The following is a 22778-nucleotide window of genomic DNA, read 5'->3' on the forward strand; positions in this document are numbered from 1 at the left end:
ACTATAGTGAGGGAGGTTGATGCTTGAAGCTTTCAGGCAGTGCGTGTAATGAAGAGCTAATTTTATCTTTATCCATGGAGACTCATAAATAAATCTAATCAAAGGACGTTAAAGAAACGATGGCTTGACATGTTACTACATTTAGTTAGATCATATACAGCTTAACAGTAGACATTATTGTTTAACGTTTACACGTACTAGCGCAGGAAGCTAATGGTTCTGAATCATTTTTTTTTTCCACTTCATATTGTGTGTTAAATCTGTTGTATTAGTAAATCTTTTATTGTTTAATATAATAATCTAATACATGAGGATATTTGGACTAAACATTAGCTATATGTTACTCCACATGTGGCTTGTTATTTTTATTTCATTTTTTTTTTAACTTTAAAGGTATTATTTATTTTTATTTTTTGCATGAAATACTGCTGCAAAATAAAAAATAAAGCTACAACAGGCTGAAATGACAAAAGAGACAGTCAGCTGAGGTAAGCATGATCGAGTTAGCCTTATACAGGTCGCTGTTTTGTAATTACATCATCAAAAATGATCCCACATTGTTTACTGTTCTTTAATCTTCATTGCTGACTACTAATAGGATTGCAGACGGCATCGTTATGCTGGTGTTTTATTCTCACTTTATGTGCTTGCATGTATATTTTTAGAAGCATTGCTGATTTACTTCAGTGGCCCACTGACAGCGAACTGTTTTTTTACTATCTTTAGTGCGCCATCTAGTGTCTAATTTGAGTAAACCACCTATTCACCATTCACTGCTTTAGGATTTATAACGTGGTTGTGAATTGTAACTGGTTGTAACTGGCTGGAAATTTACTGGTTGTAAATTTATAACTGGTTTTGCACACACAATATCATGCAGAACAGCTGTCTGTGTCAGTGATGTGTCAATAAAGTGTTAATGAGCTGATTTTATGCTAAATAAATTCACAATAAAACTTTGAAATGTGATGTCATGCTCTGTGTTTTATTTGGTCTTGAGGATATCATTGTCAATAATCTCAAATCCGTCAACATTTTTATCTCACATACACTATATTGCCAAATGTTTTGGGACACCCCTCCAAATCATTGAGTTCAGGTTTTGTTTTTCAGGGGTTGGGCTTGGCCCAGTTTGGGGATGATATCCCTTCCTGTTTCAACATGACTGCACACCAGGGGCCATGCCCAAAGTGTTCCCACAAAGTTGGGAGCATGAAATTGTCCAAAATGTCTTGGTATGCTGAATCATTAAGAGTTCCTTTCACTGGAACTAAGGGACCTCTGAAAAAACAACACCTGAATTCAATGATTTTTGGTGGGGTGTCCCAAAACTTTGCCAATGTAGTGTATATAACATTGTGAAGCAGAGTAAACTGAAAAGTGAATAATATTGACCATTGGGTGTGATATATTAGGCGTCAGTTCTTAAAGTTGAAAAAATCGACAAGTGTAAGGGTCTCAGTGACTTTCACAAGGGCCAATTTGTGACGACTAGACAACTGGGTTAGAGCATCCCCAAAACAGCAGGTCTTGTGTGGTGTTCCTGATATGAACCTACCAAAAGTGACCCAGGGAAGGAAAACAGGTGAGTCTGTGACAGGGTCATAGTCAACCAAGGCTCACTGATACCCATGGGGGTTGATGGCTAGTGGCTAGTCCATCCTAATTCACTGTCCCTAATAGTGCCATGTCATTGGTCACAGAAAATTCTTTGTCACAGTTAGCTAGCAGGTGTCTGTTATTTTCTTATACTGAGGCACCATTAGAGTCCAAGTAGAGTCTGTAAAAGAAAATACAGCTCTAAATACATTTTTGATACTGTAAAACTACACTGGCACATAACTACTATTTATTGTTTAGGGATATTCATGCTTTAAATTATACTAGAATTTTAATTTGTGGAACACTTTATAGGTTGTCAATAATAACAAGAACAGCTTAACGCAAATAGAACATTATTAGACTAGAGACTAGAACGTACTTGTTGAAATAAAATAAGAGTAGCCATGAAGTCAAGAGTAATCAAAACATAGCATGGAAATTTTATACATGTTTCAGAAATTTTCTCATTTAATAAATCATTCAGATTTAATATTTTAATATTTATTTATCATAAGAGTAGACACCCACTGACATTAGGCCAGTGCAGAAAAATTTCTGGAGTAAGATATTTCATGAATCAACACTCAAGCAATTACATATAGCTCATAAGTGATTTCACATACAGTCTTTAATTATTAATTGAGCCAAAATAGGTGTTGTTCAAGTGAGCCTGAAAGGGAACTTGCTGCAAATGACCTCACTGCTTTCAGAGCTGGACTCAAAACAGGACTCACTGTGGACATTTTTAATATTCAGACCACTTGTTCACACCACAACTCCTTTACCATAGCTGTTTAACAGTGTATTGGGGATGAAAATTAAAGACAGAATAATGAAAAGAAGTGAAATACCAGAATGTTTAGAGGAAGAAATGATACCAATGTTGAACCACCATGAGTTCTCTTTATTTCAAAAGACATACATAGAACACATATATTTATATTCAGTTCAATTCCATTTTATTTGTATAGCGCTTTTAACAATGGACATTGTCTCAAAGCAGCTTTACAGAACACGAGGAACAAAAAAAGTCCTAGATGTTAGACAAAATCATCCCTAACTGTGACTGTAACTGTTGTTTGTATGACTGACAGATTATTACTGCAGCCGTAACTACTTAACTCAGTAGTCTAATTACTAGTGCCCCAGTGCCTCTGTTAGCCTCTCGGTCATGTTAATACTGTAATGTTGTACTGCTGATTTTGTTGATTTTGATTATGGGTGATTTCAGAGATTGTTTACTGTGCTCAGTTCAGACATGAACAAAATGTTCAAAATTAGCATTCATTATCATGTGAGTCATTAGTTGGAGGCTGCTTGGAACACTGAAATGGACCAAGTGTGAAAACAGACTTAGATCATAATCATTTTTGGTTCTGCTTTAGTAGTTCAGAGGAATTTATTAACCAACCCAGATTCCTGTAAAGACTCAGCTCTTCTGAAATGGGCCTCATTGTGAAACATGATATATGTTTTCTTGCCGTTCCGTATTCAAGGTCAAAATAATAATCAGATACAAATATGCACATGATAACAACAAACTAACAGCTCAGCAGCTTGACATGGGAAAGAGAGAGTCCACAAATTACAGGAAAACAGCTGAGGATGACGTGGAATAAAAGAGTGTATGTGCAGACAAACGTGACATTTTAAAACTTTTTACGTTGCCAGTGTTGGCCGTTTATCCTTGAAAAAGGTTATTAACATATATTAGTTTGTATAGATATGTTGTAAATATGAGTGATGTTTTTTAGGCTTCTAACAGTTTTAGGTTAGTAATAAAAGTTTAAAGCTTAAAAATGGAAACATGACACTGACTAAATTTTCATTTACTATTTACTTTTAAGTATATGTAAAATTAACTGTAGTTAATTTTAAAGTAAAGTAACTAAAGTAACTAAACTAAAGTAACTTCATGTTACAAGTAAACATTTTGGCCCATCTACAGTATACACTGATAGGGCATAACATTATGACCACCTGCCTAATATTGTGTTGGTCCCCCTTTTGCTACCAAAACAGCCCTGATCCCGTCATCCACTGTGTGTTCTGACACCTTTCTATCAGAACCAGCATTAACTTCTTCAGCAGTTTGAGCAACAGTAGCTCGTCTGTTAGATCGGACCATATGTGCCAGCATTCACTCCCCATGTGCATCAGTGAGCCTTGGCCGTCCATGACCCTGTCGCCGGTTCACCACTGTTCCTTCTTTGGACCACTTTTGATAGATACTGACCACTGCAGACCGGGAACACCCCACAAGAGCTGCAGTTTTGGAGATGCTCTGATCCAGTCATCTATCCGCCATCACAATTTGGCCCTTCGTCAAACTCGCTCAAATCCTTACGCTTGCCCATTTTTCCTGCTTCTAACACATCAACTCTGAGGACAAAATGTTCACTTGCTGCCTAATATATCCCACCCACTAACAGGTGCCATGATGAGGAGATCATCAGTGTTATTCACTTCACCTCTCACTGCTCATAATGTTATGCCTGATCAGTGTATATGTTTATTTTATGACTTTGCCATTAATGAGTCTTTTTTTTTCAACAGTAACAGAATCAATATTATAGAAAAGAAATCTGTGTGTCAGTTAAGAAAGCCACATATTACGTACATCTCAAAGAAAAAAATATAATGAAAGCTGCTGGGGTTTACATGCAAAGACAAAAACAAAAAAGAAGACAAGTATTACAGTCAAAGTCACCAAAAGAACTGTGTCAGGCTCTCTAGGATGCTCAGTACTTGCTACTTTATAAAACTGTGAAAATTGTACCTGAGACTACAAATTCTTTTAAAAGTAAAGATTTGTCACACCAAATGATTTCCTTAGTTTACTATGCAAGTAGTGGCACAGTGGCTTAGTGGTTTGCACTGTTGTCTTGCTCTTCCAGGGCTGGGGTTTTGATTCCCACCTCCACCCTGTGAATTTCCACCCCCAGTCCAAACACATGAGTTGTGGCATCTCTACATTGTCTGTAGTGTGTGCAGTTGTCCTTTACGATGGGCCTCCCCCACACTGTCCCTTGGAATAGACTCCCGGCTCACTGTGACCATGTGTAGGGTAAGTGCTACAGAAAATGGATGGAGGTTAATAAAATCCATACATGGATTTCATTACTTGTGAAAACATTTCTTTGCACAATACTGTAGTGTACACTTTCACTTAAGTGTAATTTCTCAATACCCCCCACCCCCCACCCCTGGGGTTTTGTACACAAATACCCTGATTCACAGATCTATCCCAGATCTGAAAGTAAACTGTTCTGCACAGAGATGAGCACTAGATGGAGTAGTGTGATCTCTCAGCTCCCAGCTCCCAGCTCAGTTTCTCCTGTTTCAGGTGTTGGTGTTTGATCCCTTCCGGTCTCCGTACAGGAATTTCAGCTGCATGACGTCACCAGTTCTCCGGGCTGCCTGGAAGCCAGTCGTGCTGAACGGAGCGCTGATTTCCAACACGGTGCGTCGGGAATTATCGCCTTTCAGTCCGTCTCCAGTCTCGGAGATGTGCGCCGAGAATATTCCTGGTGCCAGGAACAGCATGTGAACTCCTGTTTGAAGGCAACCACCGAGTAAATGGACGAACAAGAAGGTAAAAAAAAAAAGGGACAAAAACCGAGGAGGCGCGCGAGCGTGTTTACAAAACTGCATTATAACGTCGGGATCTTAAAGCGTATGTCGGTGTGTTTGTTATTGCTTTTTTTTTAGGCAGATGATAGATAAACTTACTCGGGATGTTTTGGAGGAATTTGCTGGTTGGGCAACATTTTTTTTGGTGCATAGCGCTGAAGCCGACATCACCGACGTGACAACATAAATTCAGATCTGCTCCGCGATAAAGAGTTATGACGTCACTACTCTCGCTGGCTTATATTCACGTCTATGAGTTTTTATAGTCATCTTTTTTTTTTTTAATCGTGCTGCAAATCCAAACTCTTTGCCTATCTCCCAGTAAAGAAAGAGCACTAGATATCTTCTCTACCTTTCCTCGTCCCTGGAGTGGTACAAGGTCAGGGATACACCGTGTGTACCATTGAGTTTATATATCATCTACAATGGTGCATGTACTTTACTTAAAGATAATTAGGGTTCATTTATGTAAGGGAAAAAACAGATCTTTTGGTAAAGGTGCACCAGGAGGAGATCAGGATACTCATTCCAAGATATTTCTGCGTTATTAGACGTGCATCATTTCAGATGTGCTGGGAATTTTCCAGCAGAATAGTAGTAAATCTATATGAATAGTCCATTTGACGTGTACAAAAATGACTTGAAACTAAAAAGGTGAAAATTCTAATGAATCACATCAGCTGCCAATCATAGTATAACCTGTGATTTGGGAAAAAAACTATTATGATTTTGATATTTGTAACATTACCCAGCCCTAGTTACAACGATGGGTTTAGTACTCTTCTGAGAGTGTGTGTATATGTACATGTTCATGGTATACAGACAATAAGCTGCGACTCTGCTGGACTCCTATACAGGCAAGGAAATGGTCTTTCAAAACATGGGACAAAGCAGGAAAAGCAAGTGAATGGAAATAGGTGCTTTAGTGGAGATGTGCATTCTTTTTTTCCCCTTCACAGTTGCCTAAAAATAACTAGAGACACTAACCGGAACCAGATTTTAGACTACCTCAACTCCTTCAGCCATTATCGGCACGCGATTAGCTAACACAGCCGGAATAGTAGATGAAATGATGTGTAGATAGAGCATCCTCGTACATTTCCAGCGTATTTGTTGTAAAATATAACGTGATGAGTCATTTGTCATTGTGTATGCATTTTTAATTGGTGACTAAATTTGGTAGAAAAGTAATCGCGCAGCTAAATAGGCATGCATGGGGATAAATGAATGGTTAAGGGGTTACACTGCTGATCAGAAGAGACAGTTTAAATCCTAGGTCCACCAATCTGCCACTGCTGGGCCCCTGAGCAAGGCCCTTAACTCTCAACTATGCAGTAAAACAAAAATGAGATAAAATTATAAATCATTCTGGATAAGGGTGTCTGCTAAATACCAGAAATGTAAATGTATGCATATTGTAAAATTTAGTGCATCAAATATCTATGATTATTTCATCGATGAACCCCATAATAGTAGTCACTGATTCACGTGTTATGGGAAATGTAGTGGCTCAGTGGTTAAGGCTTTGGTCGACGTTTCTGAGTGCTGCCAGTGCTGCATTCTCATCTGCTCAGCTGTACCCTGTTTCTATTGTGAGTCACTTTGAATGAGCATCTCAGCAAAGTGAGTAAACGTAATGAATAGGTCCATATCAACCACGTTTGTTTACCAGTGTCCTCATTTACCCCAGATCCGTGTAACAGCGTGTGCGCTGGATGCAGAAGCAGGATTCAGGATGCTTTTCATGTCAAGCTGCACAAAGACTTCTTTCACAACGCATGTTTTCGGTAAGTCTTTATCCTAGTAGGATTTATAGACACAAGACTTTTTTTGGCTATATATGTATCTGTATCTTTCTATACATGTATTTTTGAGGAAAGCTGTGTCAGGGATTGTTCCCTAAATGCCATGCACATACGCTTTAACACTGACCACATGTATAAAACCCATAGATTAGCTGGAATGTGAGGTATTCCCCCGAACAGAAATACCAAAGGAGCTTATTTACTTTTGGCGCACTCGAGCGTGACGCAAATATTGATCTGGAAATGGAAAAAATGATGGTAACACCAAGCGATACAGCAGAAGCTGCCAAGCTGGCAGTTGTAAATTTCTTCCCAGTTTGAGGCAGGGAGAAATGTGGCTTTATTTCCATTTCATGCTAATTTTTGTTGCCAGTAAGGAAGGAGAGGCTGAGCTGTTTTGCTGCATTTTTGCATTCAGGTTCTGAGGGAGCGTCAGTCTGGGTAAGATTGGGAGTAACCAGGGCCTGGAAGCTCCTTTCAGTCAAGTATTATGACTAAGTTCTTTTCTACATCCTCCAATAGTTGGCTGTGTGTGTCTGTGTGTGTGTCTGTGTGTGTGTCTGTGTGTGTGTCTGTGTGTGTGTCTGTGTCTGTGTGTCTGTGTCTGTGTGTGTGTGTCTGTGTGTGTGTCTGTGTGTGTGTCTGTGTGTGTGTCTGTGTGTGTGTCTGTGTGTGTCTCTGTGTGTGTCTCTGTGTGTGTCTCTGTGTGTGTGTCTCTGTGTGTGTGTCTGTGTGTGTGTTCTAATTCCCAGGAACCTCTTTAGCTATACAAAAATATTCAAGCAATTCAGACTGAATTTGCTAATCAGATATCAGGCTCATTGTTTTAATGTGTACGAGACTTTGGCTAGGTGCTGGAGCTTTTGTTCCTGAACTTTCCACAGCACTTTATTTCTGAACTTTTATTAAAACTATGTTATTTATTAGTTTGCCTAATAAAAAGCTCAATAATCAATATAAAAACATTAATTAAATTATTACTAATTATCTATATTACTAATTATCATAGCATAGACCCCTGATGTATTTGTGAATACACTGATATTTCCGAGTTTTAATTTATTGTTGATACATCAGTGAAAAGTTTGTGTGTGTGTGTGTGTGTGTACACGTGCGTGTTTTTGTACGTGTGTGTGTATACAAGTGCATGTGTACAAGTGCGTGTGTGTGTGTATGTGTACGTGTGTGTGTGTGTACATGCTTGTATGTGTACATGTGTGTGTATATGCTTGTGTGTGTGTGTATGTGTACATGTGTGTGTATATGCTTGTGGGTGTGTCCAACTGTGTGTGTGTGTGTGTGTACGCACATTTCTGTGTGTCTGTGTACATGTGCATGTTTGTGTACACATGCGTGTATGTGTATATGCTTGTGTGTGTGTGTGCGCGCATATGCGTACGTGTGTATGTGTGCGTGCGTGTGAGATGGCGTTAAATCACACTACACAATGCTGATCCACTCCACCTCTCTGCCTCACGTCTCTCCCTTTTTTCTTGTTGTCAGGTTTAATCATTTATAGGATTAAGTGATTTTTTAGCACATTGTTCTGAGTAATTAGGGTCAAAGTTTTCTCTCGAGCTAAAATAAACTGCAGAATTGCAGCAAGAGTACATTGAAGTAGCCACATGAACCATGTTAGGTCATCAAATCTACCCCACTTGTTTAAAAGGAAAAAAAGAATGGATCAATGTACAAAGAGTGTGTTTGGTACATATGACCATGACTAATCGCTGGAATCAGTTACAGATGATCTGTTTGGTTGAATTACAAAAGAAAGAGCCAAAGGCACATTTTGTACAACGACACAGTTGTTGTAACAGGGACAACTGAGTGTTATGAGGCTTGTTTATTTAATAAATGATTCTGTCCTGTATACAGATAATATATTATACAGTTGTTTAAAGTAGTCCAAATCTGATCTCATTGACTTTTGTTCTTCTGTCACTGCTTGTTGTATCCTGATGTACAGGTTTGATCCCATGGGATTTCTATGCACAAAAGTTCACACAGAATATGGTGTGAAAAACAAAATTATCCACATGAACAGTATCTTGTCGATGAGTGAGACAGGGGACAGTTGCCAGGAAACCTTGCGTGTTCAGAGAGACTCTTTTGCTCACCACGGCTGTAAATCTTCCATGTTGTATGAAGAGCTAAACAAACACAGGGTTGAAAACAGCTAGTCTGTGTTGTGTGTCCAAAGTGTGTTGCTAGCTGAATGTTTTAACGCCTTGCTTTGAGCAAGTTACTAGATGGTCATGAGCAAAATGTACATAAGCCCTAATGAGTTCAGTTGAATTGTTAAAGTGGCTGTGATGCTGCAGTTATAGGGAATGCCTTTTTCACACTTTTTTTTACAGTTTACAGACTTATCTATAGTACAAATGTGAATAATCCACCAGCCAGGCTGAGTTATATTTGGTACAGCACAAGCATCTGGTGCATTTTTCTCTATGTAACATGTCATTTACATTTCTGGCATCTGGTAGACGCCCTTATCCACCTAGATCTGATTTTTTTATACAACTGAGCAATTAAGGGTCTTGCTCAAGGACCCAGGCTTGGTGGACCTGGGATTTCAATTCATACCCTTCCAAACAACGTCTTAACCACTAAGCTACCACATCCCTATGTAGCATGTAACATTTAAGAAAGTGCCACAGTCATGTTCATGTAGCTCACGATTTTAGACTCTTGGCTGAGAGAAGACATCGCTCTGCCGCCTAGACTGGCTCTCTAATAAGGACAAACCCGAGCAACATGCAGAGAATTTTAAACAGGGCGAAGAACTGAAATGCCTGTCAATCAAAAGGTTACATACGTTCATCTCAGCTTGCAGTCGTGCCCCAATTAGAGGCTCGGTGAACGAGATGACAAAGCGAGAACGAGATTTCGCCTGGAAAATCTCGGAGATGTTTATTAAGTCTTTAGAATAAATTAAGGCTCTTATTTTGGGAATAACTTTTGCACGTGATTAAAACTATTTGCACGTCCTGGTGCACAGTAAGATTAAGGAAAAGGAAATGTGAATTTTTGTTGAGAGGCTGAAACAACAGTCATTATGTAAACACATCATACAGACATTTTAAAAGGATCTAAAGTAATATGTTTTCCTGCCTGATCTTGATATTGCTTCCTTTTGGCAAAACCATTTCAATATATTTTAGCTATTAAGCTTTTAAAATAAGCAATTTTTAATGGAAATAAATTGTAGTTCGTTCAAAAACATTCAAAGTCGACGATCTCCTTCAAGTATGGAAACGGATTGAATTGAATTGAATTGAATTGAAATGTATTTGTCACACACACATCCATACACAGTACAACATGTAGTGAAATACTTCCTGGTTTTGTCGACTGTATCCTTTTCTAATTTCCCATTAAACCCCGTATCTCAGTTGACTTGACCCAGCAGCTCTCCAGCACCAGGGCAGGTAGAGACGGCTGCAGTAAGAAGCGCTGTGCAGACCACTGAGACATTCCTAGACGGCGATTCAGTGCTCGTCCAGACACACACACACACACACACACACACACCGCCTGCTATTACTCCACCTTCTAAACACACGAGCTCGTCCTGTGCCCCAGCGACTGCCCCCTTTGTGATTAGAGGAAAAGAGTGAAACCTCGGGCCTCAGTGGCTACGTTTTTTAAGTGCGGTTATGGGAGGGACAGGAATGCTCACTGCATGACTGCTAATTGTGTTTGGTTTCCCTTTTCATGAAGGTTTGCTTTTCAGTTCGGACGTGATGTCACGGGTAGGATTTTTTAGTCCATCTCTTACAGCAGCACTTTGCGGTTTAGGCTTATAGAAAACTGCAATATTTAGGCTTGTGTACATAGGCATTGTGTGGTCTTGTGCATTTTTATCAGTGGGTCTCGGCGGCAGGATATATTTCCCTGCTGTATTCAGCATGTGGGCATGAATGGACATGGATAGATTGATATTGTCCACTCAGCGGACCACACATACTGTTCCTTTGAAAGTTCAGATCATAATGAGTCACATGCTGTTAGCAGGAAAACCCCAGAAAATTCATAACTTGATAAGTGCACAATCTTCAGGCAGCGTTAATCTTATTAATAATAATATAAACCATAGCTTCTTTTCTGAACCTCTGGTTAGGATTGCCTTCACTGAGAAGGGCACATGCAGTTCTCCTTCAGGTTAACGAATCTTAGCAGGCAGCTTTTCCTCTTTACTCATCCTCATACAGATCCCGGATGCAGCTGAATCAGTTTATGTCAAAGATCTGCTACATTTAAGGAGCTTTAAAGCAAAAATAGCTTTCTAGCCTTACAAGCGAAGGATGTCACAGTGGCTGAATTCTGAAAATCAGCCAAAAATAGGTGAAATACTGTTGTGTGGCCAAGTTGTTTTGCCGATAACACTCTGATACTTCAGCTTGCTGAAAACATAATGACTTTAAATAAATAATAAAATGATAATCAAAGTTGTTATAGGAAAATAATAACAGGGTAAATTATCAGTGATGCCCAGAATAACGACATGTCTCAATGTGTTTTATTTCTATTATACCTCGGTATCATGCCTATTGTTTAATAAGAAGCAGTATCTCGGACTTTTTAATCGTTTATAGTAACATTAAATGTCCTGGGACATCTGAGAAGCGAGTTCGTTCCTGTTATCGCTTGCTTTACAGCATCTATAAACATAAATGTAAGTTGTTTCCTCACATTCTGTTGAAATTAATAAGTCATAAAAATGTCATGCTACCGAGTAACTGATTTCTCAGTAAAAATCTGAGGAAATTCAGCTTGATCTGAGCAGCTTACCAGTACTGCCAAAACTCATGGCAGGAAAGTGGTGCCACGTCGTCGTCGTCTTTGCCAGATATGGTGAGTTCTGGAAAATAGAGATGAGCTGAATGACCAGAACGGCTGCTAGAGTGCATAGAGATATAGTTACAGCTATTATTAAGATAGTAGCAAAAATAAAATATCGTCAGAGGTGCTTTTATAGAAAACGAATCAATAGCTTCTGACCAATCAGAATTGAAAATGGGAGTGTGTGTGTGTATATGTTATATATATATATATATATATATATATATATATATATATATATATATATATATATATATATATATATATATATATATATATGCATATATATGTATGTGTATATATATATATATATATATATATATATATATATATATATATATATATATAATATATTTATTCTCTCTCCCTCCCTCCCTCTCTCTCTCTCTCTCTCTCTCTGTTTAATAGCCAGCTAATTCATATAAAGGGTTTTTCTAGGTCACTATATACGTAGTCATCTTTTTACATGCAACTGGTAAAGTTGCCTAATAAATAAAACACAGTGTTTAAGATTCTGATTTGATTAAGTGTTCAGCAAACATATTTCCCTGTTATTTTCTCTAGTGTGAAAAGGAAAGAGGACTGTTTGTTCTGAATTGTTTGCTGTGTAGTGTGGCAACACACGAACACCTTTGTGTCTGTCACCTGAGTGTTGCCTCTCTCTCTCTCTCTCTCTCTCTGTGGGTGTGAACAGCAAGTATTAAAGGCGGTGGCGATTTGCTGCTTGTGCAGAACAAAGTTGCTGATAAAGACACAGGTTGACATACTGAATAAGCAGCAAATCCTTACAGCGAGGTGTTTTGCGTGAGCTGCGTGCTCCATGTGGGAGTCATCAAACCTCCCGCTGTGTCGACATGCCGGCAATAAATCAGGAGCTTTCAGTCATGTCTGGCTTTAGGGTGAAAGTTTATCATGAGTGAGTGTGTGTGTGTGTGTGTGTGTACACCTGGAGGACCTCTGTGACAGACGCAGATACTTGTTCCCAGACGTCACCAAGTGTAAGATTGTGTGTGAGAAAATGATTAACAAATCCTTGCGTCCCCAGATGTTACCATGACATCACCGTACACAGGGGTTGCCAAAAACACAAATCGGTTAATCCTGTTGACTTGCAGTTCAGTCATATAATTAATCTCTATCATATAAGAACAATTAAAGTCTTAGGCTGCTTATTTTAGTACAGATTTTGTACTTTGTATGTTTGCTTTTCTGTGTCCAAATATTCATTTTTCAAGAAAACTGAGTGTTTGTGTGTCATTAAAGTAATGGAGCACTTCTCCTATTAATCTATTATGGAGGCTGACTGGGATTACCTGCGGAAACAGAAATAAATAAATAAGACAGCCAAAGTCTTCAGGAGAAATGGTGCAAGTTCGTTTGGAACAAATGACCAGCATGAGTTCCAACAGGGTGCCTAAGCACACACTTTCCTCAAAGCTCTTATCACTCCCTCAGATCCTCCAGCACTGCTCGACTGGTCCCACCATTTCTTAGGGTACAAGGTAGAGATGCATCGAGACTCTTCTCTGTTCTGGCACTTGAGTGGTGGAATAAACTTCCCCTAGATGTCTGAACTTCTAGTCACTTTGTAGTGTTAAAGATAAAGATAAACTAGCATTTGATTAAAAAATTTCAAGGTTCATAACCTAGTGGACCAGTATCTATGTATTCAATGATGGAGACTTCTGCAGGTCACTCTGGTTAAGGACGTTTTGAGTTTTTCAGCCCTGTAGTTCGATTTCAGCTTCACATGTTCTCCTCTAGAGCTTCTTCTGGGTTCTTCGGTCTCTTTTAACTTGCCAAAACATGCCAGTACGTGACTTGGTGACCCTTGAATTTGCTCTATAAGTATAGGTGTATAAGGTGCGAGTGTGTAAGTGATGCTCTGTCCTGTTCAGAGTGAATTTGTATTCGTAAACATCGTAACCGTGACCAGGATACCGCTGATAAGGATGAATGAATAACACTGTAAATAAGTCACTTAAAATATGTGTCCGTCATACTTCTGCAGCATCCTAGCTGCTTCCTTTTTGAGATTATCTCCAAAAATAATCTGTAATCTCATAAAGTGTTCGCTTTTATTCACTAGGCTGAGCCAGGGTTCTGTTCTCGCTGCTACCAACACAGCATGAAGACACAAATTCATACACCAAGGGGTAATTTTTTAACTGGCCAGCACCATGTTTTTGAAATTTGATATAGTACCTCGAGTTTAGGATTAAACCTTGGAGAATGTTACCCACTGCAGCACTATTCTGCCTTCTCTAAAAATAATCAAATCAATAATAAAGCTTGCTTCTGTGCAGAGTGTTTATCTGATCACACACACTCGGGCTCATTGTGCAGATGTGTTTTGAGAAACAGAGCTTCTGATCTCTACATTCCTCAATATGGAGGCACACGTCAGGCGATCAGCCAGAACCCCGACGCTCGCTGGACAATCCAACAGCTGCTCAGGCTGCGTCTTACTAATGTGATCCTTATCAAAGCAGACTGTTATTTTCCATCCTGCTTCTCTGCCACCGAATGCAACACGATCTTTAACAGCGCCTTTATTTATAGTCACTTTCTCCTGACTTCTTCTTCTCATTTTCTGGATTTTTCCTTATTGTTTTTTCGACCCCCTTTCACAGTTTCCTATTCGATATCCATTTAGTCTTTGAACACTATGTTCCAGACACCTCACATTTCCTCTTCTAGATGAATCAGAGATCGACGATGTCGGGCAGCAGCAGTCGGTTCGCGGAATTCTGGTCGCACATGCAAGCGAGGACCGAATTACACACAAAAAACTTGGCAGTCGCTCTAAATCTGCGGGAAAAAAAGAGCTTTGAAATGTCTGGAATTAAAGATTACATATGTCAGTGAGTGAGCACTGGAGTGACTCGTTTCCTGTTCCCAGGCCAGCTCTCACAGCAGAACGAGGTGTAATCAAGAAGATGGATTGCACTTAAGCCGTGAAAGGTTTCTGGCTGTTCGGCTCCTCGCTTCTTCTTTTTTTCTCGCAGCCCCTTAAATACGTATAGTTCTTCACCGGGTTTCCAGAAGCTAACAGTTATCGTAGGTTCTGACTGACGTGTCTATTTTTCTAACAGTGACTCTGAACATTTTCGCTGTTATTGTTTCGCAGCAGCAGTTCCAGCTAAGTGAAAAGTGCAGTTCGGCTCCAGGTGTTTCCAGTTCTCTTGGAATGCGGAGAATTTCGGTTGTAGAAGGTCTTGCACATGGTGTATTGTTCGCCGCTTGATCGGTGCAAGACAGGGCAGTATAATCGTATGCAGATTATGGATGGAACTTTTTCTTCGCCTGAGAAGACAAATGATACACATCAGCAGTTCACAGCAGCCAGTCTGTATTTTGCACAGAAGGTAAACGAAAACTGTGGGACGACTGGATAATTACGTCCGAAAACGTATTCGGTCGGTTCGATTGAACGCAGATGCCGGAGTACATGCAGAACATTTACTCTGACAAATTGTCAGGGTCAAAATGGGAATATAGTAAACTTTCCCTAAACGTTATTTTCCCTGAAGGCAACCCTTTTAAGGGTTCCCCCTGGTGACGCATACACAAACCTGCGCTCACACACCGTGACAAATTTTACAGAGCAAGCTGTGGCATGTTTAAAAGCGGTTTTGTACTTTCCATGCTTCCTAGACAAATGTTCGTCCATTATAAAACATCTAAGCTGCTCCATTGTGGAGTTCAACAAGTTGGTCTCCTTTAATTAAGTCAATTTTCCCAATGGGAGCAATGTCACAGCTAAAGGGAACGTTACAGGGTTCCAGCATCACCTCCTAGCCGTGGGATTGCCAAAGGGAGAAAGTGTGTGATATATATCCCTTTATGACTAGTTTTGGCTTGAGGCCCAAATTCCTTGGGTTTTTTTTTTTTTCCACTCAGACTTCATTCAGTGTGGCCCCTGTGTTTCAGTGGGTGGGCTGTGTGTGTGTGTGTGTGTGTGTGTGTGTGTGTGAGAGAGAGAGAGAGAGAGAGAGAGAGAGAGAGAGGGAGAGAGAGGACGTCTTTGTCTGTACACATGAGCCCAAGCTTTCTCTTTTGTAACCAAACACCAGGATTTTCTAATGTGTCCTCACAATCACCTCATATTCCATCTGCTTTTTCCTCGAAGTGTTAGTCACTTAGTCCCTAAAATACCCCAAATATGTTCTCTGCTCTTTTTGTGCCGTTTTTTTAGTCAGATCAAGCACTTACAACAGCATGAACACATCCAAAATCTTGTGAAATGCCAGGATGAAAATTGTTCTGGAATTCATTTTAGATGGATGGATGGATGGATGGATGGATAGATGGATGGATGGATAGATAGATAGATAGATAGATAGATAGATAGATAGATAGATAGATAGATAGATAGAGACCACATGGTAATAAAAAGAAACAGAACATTTCCATGCAAGTAGCTTCAAATGCTAATCCAATGGTACTGTGATACACGTGAATGCCAGTCATGGAGTACAGAAGTTCAAGATCAGGTAATATTCCAGCAGGTGCAGATCAGGTAACTAGGCTTGAGCTGATTCTGAAGCAGATTCTGTCCCTCATGATGGTTATTGAAATGGATGATTTAAATTCCACAAAACCTGTTGTCTGCCGCTTTGTCTGCTTCTGACACTGCATGCAATAAATCTCTCTCTGCAGAAGAACATAGCTTGTAAAGTCTTTGCAATGCACAAAACATAGCCTCTTGGGTGTGGGTGTAAAGGTCAGGTGACTACAAACTTTTTTTCCTGTACTGTTTAGAATGGGGATATTTGTTAAATATGCAGATCGGGTAATGATGCAGGAGCCGTTAATGAGGGAATGATACAGTGGGCGTTGATCAGGTAATGATACGGTGGACTTTGATCAGGAAACAGTGAAGGGGGCGTTGATCAGGTAATGATGCAGGGGCAGTTGATCAGGTAATGATGCAGGGCCCGTTGATCAGGTAATGATGCAGGGGGCGTAGATCAGGTAATGATTGGTGGACGTTGATCAGGTAATGATTGGTGGGCGTTGATCAGGTAATGATTGGTGGGCGTTGATCAGGTAATGATTGGTGGACGTTGATCAGGTAATGATTGGTGGACGTTGATCAGGTAATGATTGGTGGACGTTGATCAGGTAATGATTGGTGGACGTTGATCAGGTAATAATGCAGGGGGCGTTGATCAGGTAATGATGCAGGGGGCGTTGATCAGGTAATGATTGGTGGACGTTGATCAGGTAATGATTGGTGGACGTTGATCAGGTAATGATGCAGGGGGCGTTGATCAGGTAATGATTGGTGGACGTTGATCAGGTAATGATGCAGGGGGCGTTGATCAGGTAATGATGCAGGGGGCGTTGATCAGGTAATGATGCTGTGGAGGTTGATCAGGTAATGATGCAGGGGCGTTGATCAGGTAATGATGCAGGGGCTGTTGATCAGGTAATGATGCTGTGGAGGTTGATCAGGTAATGATTGGTGGACGTTGATCAGGTAATGATGCAGGGGCTGTTGATCAGGTAATGATGCTGTGGAGGTTGATCAGGTAATGATCGGTGGACAATGATCAGGTAATGATGCAGTGGACGTTGATCAGGTAATGATGCAGGGGGCGTTGATCAGGTAATGATGCAGGGGACGTTGATCAGGTAATGATGCAGGGGGCGTTGATCAGGTAATGATGCAGGGGGCGTTGATCAGGTAATGATTGGTGGACGTTGATCAGGTAATGATTGGTGGACGTTGATCAGGTAATGATGCAGGGGGCGTTGATCAGGTAATGATTGGTGGACGTTGATCAGGTAATGATGCAGGGGGCGTTGATCAGGTAATGATTGGTGGACGTTGATCAGGTAATGATGCAGGGGCGTTGATCAGGTAATGATGCAGGGGCTGTTGATCAGGTAATGATGCAGGGGCCGTTGATCAGGTAATGATGCAGGGGGCGTAGATCAGGTAATGATTGGTGGACGTTGATCAGGTAATGATTGGTGGGCGTTGATCAGGTAATGATTGGTGGGCGTTGATCAGGTAATGATTGGTGGACGTTGATCAGGTAATGATTGGTGGACGTTGATCAGGTAATGATTGGTGGACGTTGATCAGGTAATGATTGGTGGACGTTGATCAGGTAATAATGCAGGGGGCGTTGATCAGGTAATGATGCAGGGGGCGTTGATCAGGTAATGATTGGTGGACGTTGATCAGGTAATGATTGGTGGACGTTGATCAGGTAATGATGCAGGGGGCGTTGATCAGGTAATGATTGGTGGACGTTGATCAGGTAATGATGCAGGGGGTGTTGATCAGGTAATGATGCAGGGGGCGTTGATCAGGTAATGATGCTGTGGAGGTTGATCAGGTAATGATGCAGGGGCGTTGATCAGGTAATGATGCAGGGGCTGTTGATCAGGTAATGATGCTGTGGAGGTTGATCAGGTAATGATTGGTGGACGTTGATCAGGTAATGATGCAGGGGCTGTTGATCAGGTAATGATGCTGTGGAGGTTGATCAGGTAATGATCGGTGGACAATGATCAGGTAATGATGCAGTGGACGTTGATCAGGTAATGATGCAGGGGGCGTTGATCAGGTAATGATGCAGGGGACGTTGATCAGGTAATGATGCAGGGGGCGTTGATCAGGTAATGATGCAGGGGGCGTTGATCAGGTAATGATTGGTGGACGTTGATCAGGTAATGATTGGTGGACGTTGATCAGGTAATGATGCAGGGGGCGTTGATCAGGTAATGATTGGTGGACGTTGATCAGGTAATGATGCAGGGGGCGTTGATCAGGTAATGATTGGTGGACGTTGATCAGGTAATGATGCAGGGGCGTTGATCAGGTAATGATCGGTGGACAATGATCAGGTAATGATGCAGTGGACGTTGATCAGGTAATGATGCAGGGGCTGTTGATCAGGTAATGATCGGTGGACAATGATCAGGTAATGATGCAGTGGACGTTGATCAGGTAATGATCGGTGGACTTTGATCAGGTAATGATGCTGTGGAGGTTGATCAGGTAATGATGCAGGGGGCGTTGATCAGGTAATGATGCAGGGGGCGTTGATCAGGAAACAATGCAGTGGACGTTGATCAGGGAACAATGCAGGGGATGCTCGATTTGATAATAATGCCAAGGGTGTTTATCCGGTAATCATTCTGTGGGTGTTGATCCAGGGTATTATGCCGTGGACGGTGATCAGGAAATGATAACAGTGGGCGTTGATCAGGAAATGACACAGTGGGCGCTGATCAGGGAAGGGCGTTGATCAGGGAATGACACAATGGGCGTTGATCCGGGAATAATGCAGTGGACGTTGATCAAGGAACGATACAAGAGCAATCATCATCGTAGCATGATTATGATTATTATTTACTTGAGCAATTATCTGGACTTGACAGAGCCTGGTGCATAAAACAAGGCATGCAGATTGTAAAACAGAGCAGGGAATGATGTGTTGGATGTAGATTAGTGAATGGTGCAGGTGATACAGAACAGACGTAGATCTAATAATGATACAGGAAAAAATGTAGATAACATTGATGTTGTATTTTAACCACTGATTTTCAAACCAATAGAAATTAAAAATAAGTGGTATTTCTTTGTATGTTGTCTTAAACATGAAAAATGGCATAATATTCCCTGTCAAAATTTTAAATCTCCAAATGAATAACTAATCCCTATTATAATTAGTGCATAACTCTTCCATGTCCTCAGGTGCTCTGAATGCTGTGATCTCCTGACTAACTGGTACTATGAGCGGGAAGGGAAACTCTACTGTGGAAAACACTACTGGGAGAAATTCGGGGAGCTGTGTCATGGCTGCTCACTGCTAATGACCGGACCAGCTATGGTAAGAAATGTAGATTCTCTTTTTCTCACTCCTTTTCTCACATTTTAGAGTAGTTACCTTTCCTCTGCCTGTGACTCGTGTCCTGGCTTTAGATGATGTCTATGGTAAGGAATAAAGACTGAGTGTGTCTTGAGGTCATCACTTTGTGTCCCTTTGTGACGTTTGTACGTCGTTTCATCAGTTAAAGTGATCAAATAGATTTTGGCACCAAAATAGGACAAATATAATTGTTAATTTCAGAAGTTGAAGGATGGGATTCTGGATATTCTGCTCTTCTAACAGCAAGAGAATGTTCTGCAAACAAATCCCAGCTTTAACATGTAGTACAGCTTAAGCAGTTATAATAAGCCTTCGCTGTTATTTAAATTGCTTATTACAGGTAATAAGCGCGTGGAGACATCAGCTTCATTAGGTTAGTACTTTTAATTAGCTGGTTTAAGAGATCTCTGTTCCCGTAACAATAGACAGGCAGTGGTTGTGCTTAAACATCTCCTGTCATTCTCCTCTCACTAATCCTTAGCTGTGTTTTGGAGATGGTTTTCTTATGACATGCATTAAGGATTAGCTCACTCCTGCTCCTCCTCCTACGCACTGTTTTCATTGAGGATCTCGCTGTCCATGCTAGCATTCATCCGAGCCAGAGTTTGAGGAGGCACCAAGTCTGTGTTTTACATTATGACTGTCACCTTGTGCACATCTAAACAGAACTGTGACAAATCAGAGCAGCTTCATTCACTACACGGAAAACTGCACTGCAGCTCGGTGGGCAGCCTAAGTAGCTATGAATTAAGTCGGTTGCAAAATTATTGGCGCCCTCAGTATAGATGAGCAGAAAGATTTCGTGCATAGTTTGATCAAATACACTGATGAGGCATAACATTATGACCACTGAAAGGTGCCGTGAATGACACTGATTATCTCCTCATCCTGGCACCTGTTAGTGGGTGGGATATGTTAGGCAGCAGGTGAACATTTTGTCCTCAAGGTTGATGTGTTAGAAGCAGGAAAAATGGGCAGGTGTAAGGATTTGAGGGCCAAATTTTGATGGCTTAGACCATTGGATCAGAGCATCTCCAAAACTGCAGCTCTTGTGGGGTGTTTCCGGTCTGCAGTGGTCAGTATCTATCAAAAGTGGATCAAGGAAGGAACAGTGGTGAACCGGCGACAGGGGTCATGCGCGGCCAAGGCTCACTGATGCACGTGGGGAGCGAAGGCTGACCCGTGTGGTCCGATCCAACAGACGAGCTACTGTTGCTCAAACTGCTGAAGAAGTTAATGCTGGTTCTGATAGAAAGATGTCCGAATACGCAGTGCATGATGGGTCAGGGCTGTTTTCGCAGAAAAGGGGGGACCAACACAATATTAGGCAAATGGTCATAATGTTATGCCTGATCTGTGTATAAGTATTACAGTTCAAATTTCTTTCATATTTACCAATATTTTTTCAACGGTGCCAATAATTCTAGAGCTAACATACCAGGATTATTTTTCTATAATTTTCAGATCCCTAGATTTGTTGTTGTTCCATTATTCAAGTTTTTATTGTCATTTCAACCATATATATAGCTGAATGCAGTACAGAGTGAAATGAAACAGCGTTTTTCCCGGACCCTGATGCCTCATAAAACAATACGGAGCTTAAATAAGACATTAGTGGTGCCATACGTCAATGTTTTATTGTTTCCTGAGCTATGTTTTTTTCATTGTTCCTCTTAAAACATAGCTCCTGTGTGTCTGAGTGCTGTTGCTATGGGATTGCAAATGTCTGCTATTGTTGTGTTCGTGCCCTCTCATAACATTTACTATTACTCCTGGAGTAGCAGGGCTACCGGAAATACACTAACACACGTGAACGACGCATAAACATGACAATGTCGCAGCACCTGCTAGAAGAAAGAAGATACACGTCTCATGGGATCGAAAAGTACAGAAGTGGGTTGCTTAATGGCTTCATCCGCAAATTGGTCTCACCCTGCACAGGGTATTTATAGTAATTACGCAGTTATAATGTAGTCATAGCCTCTGAGCTCTCATAAGAACAGGCAGGGGGCAAATCCTCCGCCAACGTAAATCATTTAGTGAGTTGATTTAGCTCTGTGCTGTGTCTTTGTTTAGATTTCCTCTCGTCTCTCAGTCTCCATCCTTCTGTGTCTGTGATGCTGACTGTGAAAGCTTAAATGAAAACAGACCAGAACAAGAGCTTCCATGCTTTTGTGTGTGTGTGTGTGTGTGTGTGTGTGCACGTTTGCTTGCGTAGGTTTGTGTGTTTGTAGATGCTTAAGTTTGTATGTATTTGTATATTTATTTGTGTGCTTGTGCATTTGCTTGTGTGTGTGTATATTTGTGTGTTTGTATATGCTTATGTGTGTATATGTTTGTGCATGTATGTGTATGCTTGTGCATTTGCATGTGTGTTTATGCTTGCGTGTGTGTGTGTGTTTGTGTGCATATGTTTGGGTGTATGTGAGTGTGTGTCTATATTTTTGTTTTTGTATGTGTATATGTTTGTGTATATCTGTGTGTGTGCTTGCATGTGTACGTATGTGTGTATATGCTTGTGTGTGTGTGCTTGAACCTTTGCATGTACACTATGTTGCCAAAAGTATTCGCTCACCTGCCTTGACTCGCATATGAACTTAAGTGACATCCCATTCTTAATCCATAGGGTTCAATATGACGTCGGTCCACCCTTTGCAGCTATAACAGCTTCAACTCTTCTGGGAAGGCTGTCCACAAGGTTTAGGAGTGTGTTTATGGGAATTTTTGACCATTCTTCCAGAAGCGCATTTGTGAGGTCACACACTGATGTTGGACGAGAAGGCCTGGCTCTCAGTCTCCACTCTAATTCATCCCAAAGGTGTTCTATCGGGTTGAGGTCAGGACTCTGTGCAGGCCAGTCAAGTTCCTCCACACCAGACTCTGTCATCCATGTCTTTATGGACCTTGCTTTGTGCACTGGTGCACAGTCATGTTGGAAGAGGAAGGGGCCAGCTCCAAACTGTTCCCACAAAGTTGGGAGCATGGAATTGTCCAAAAT

At 40.8% G+C, this 22778-nt stretch overlaps 1 protein-coding gene across 1 annotated transcript in view; it reads left to right on the forward strand.

Moving 5' to 3' along the window:
• The first annotated feature begins 5001 nt into the window (after window positions 1-5001).
• limk2 (LIM domain kinase 2) overlaps window positions 5002-22778 on the forward strand; it is a 35184-nt gene continuing 17407 nt past the window's right edge. The window contains exons 1-3 of the mRNA XM_058374534.1: window positions 5002-5197; window positions 6926-7022; window positions 19606-19741. Of these exons, the coding sequence (XP_058230517.1) occupies window positions 5182-5197; window positions 6926-7022; window positions 19606-19741 (249 nt within the window). The 5' untranslated portion in view covers window positions 5002-5181. The remainder of the gene's footprint in view (window positions 5198-6925; window positions 7023-19605; window positions 19742-22778) is intronic.

The sequence above is a fragment of the Hemibagrus wyckioides genome, linkage group LG22, assembly GCF_019097595.1.
Source record: "Hemibagrus wyckioides isolate EC202008001 linkage group LG22, SWU_Hwy_1.0, whole genome shotgun sequence".
Lineage (NCBI taxonomy): Eukaryota > Metazoa > Chordata > Actinopteri > Siluriformes > Bagridae > Hemibagrus > Hemibagrus wyckioides.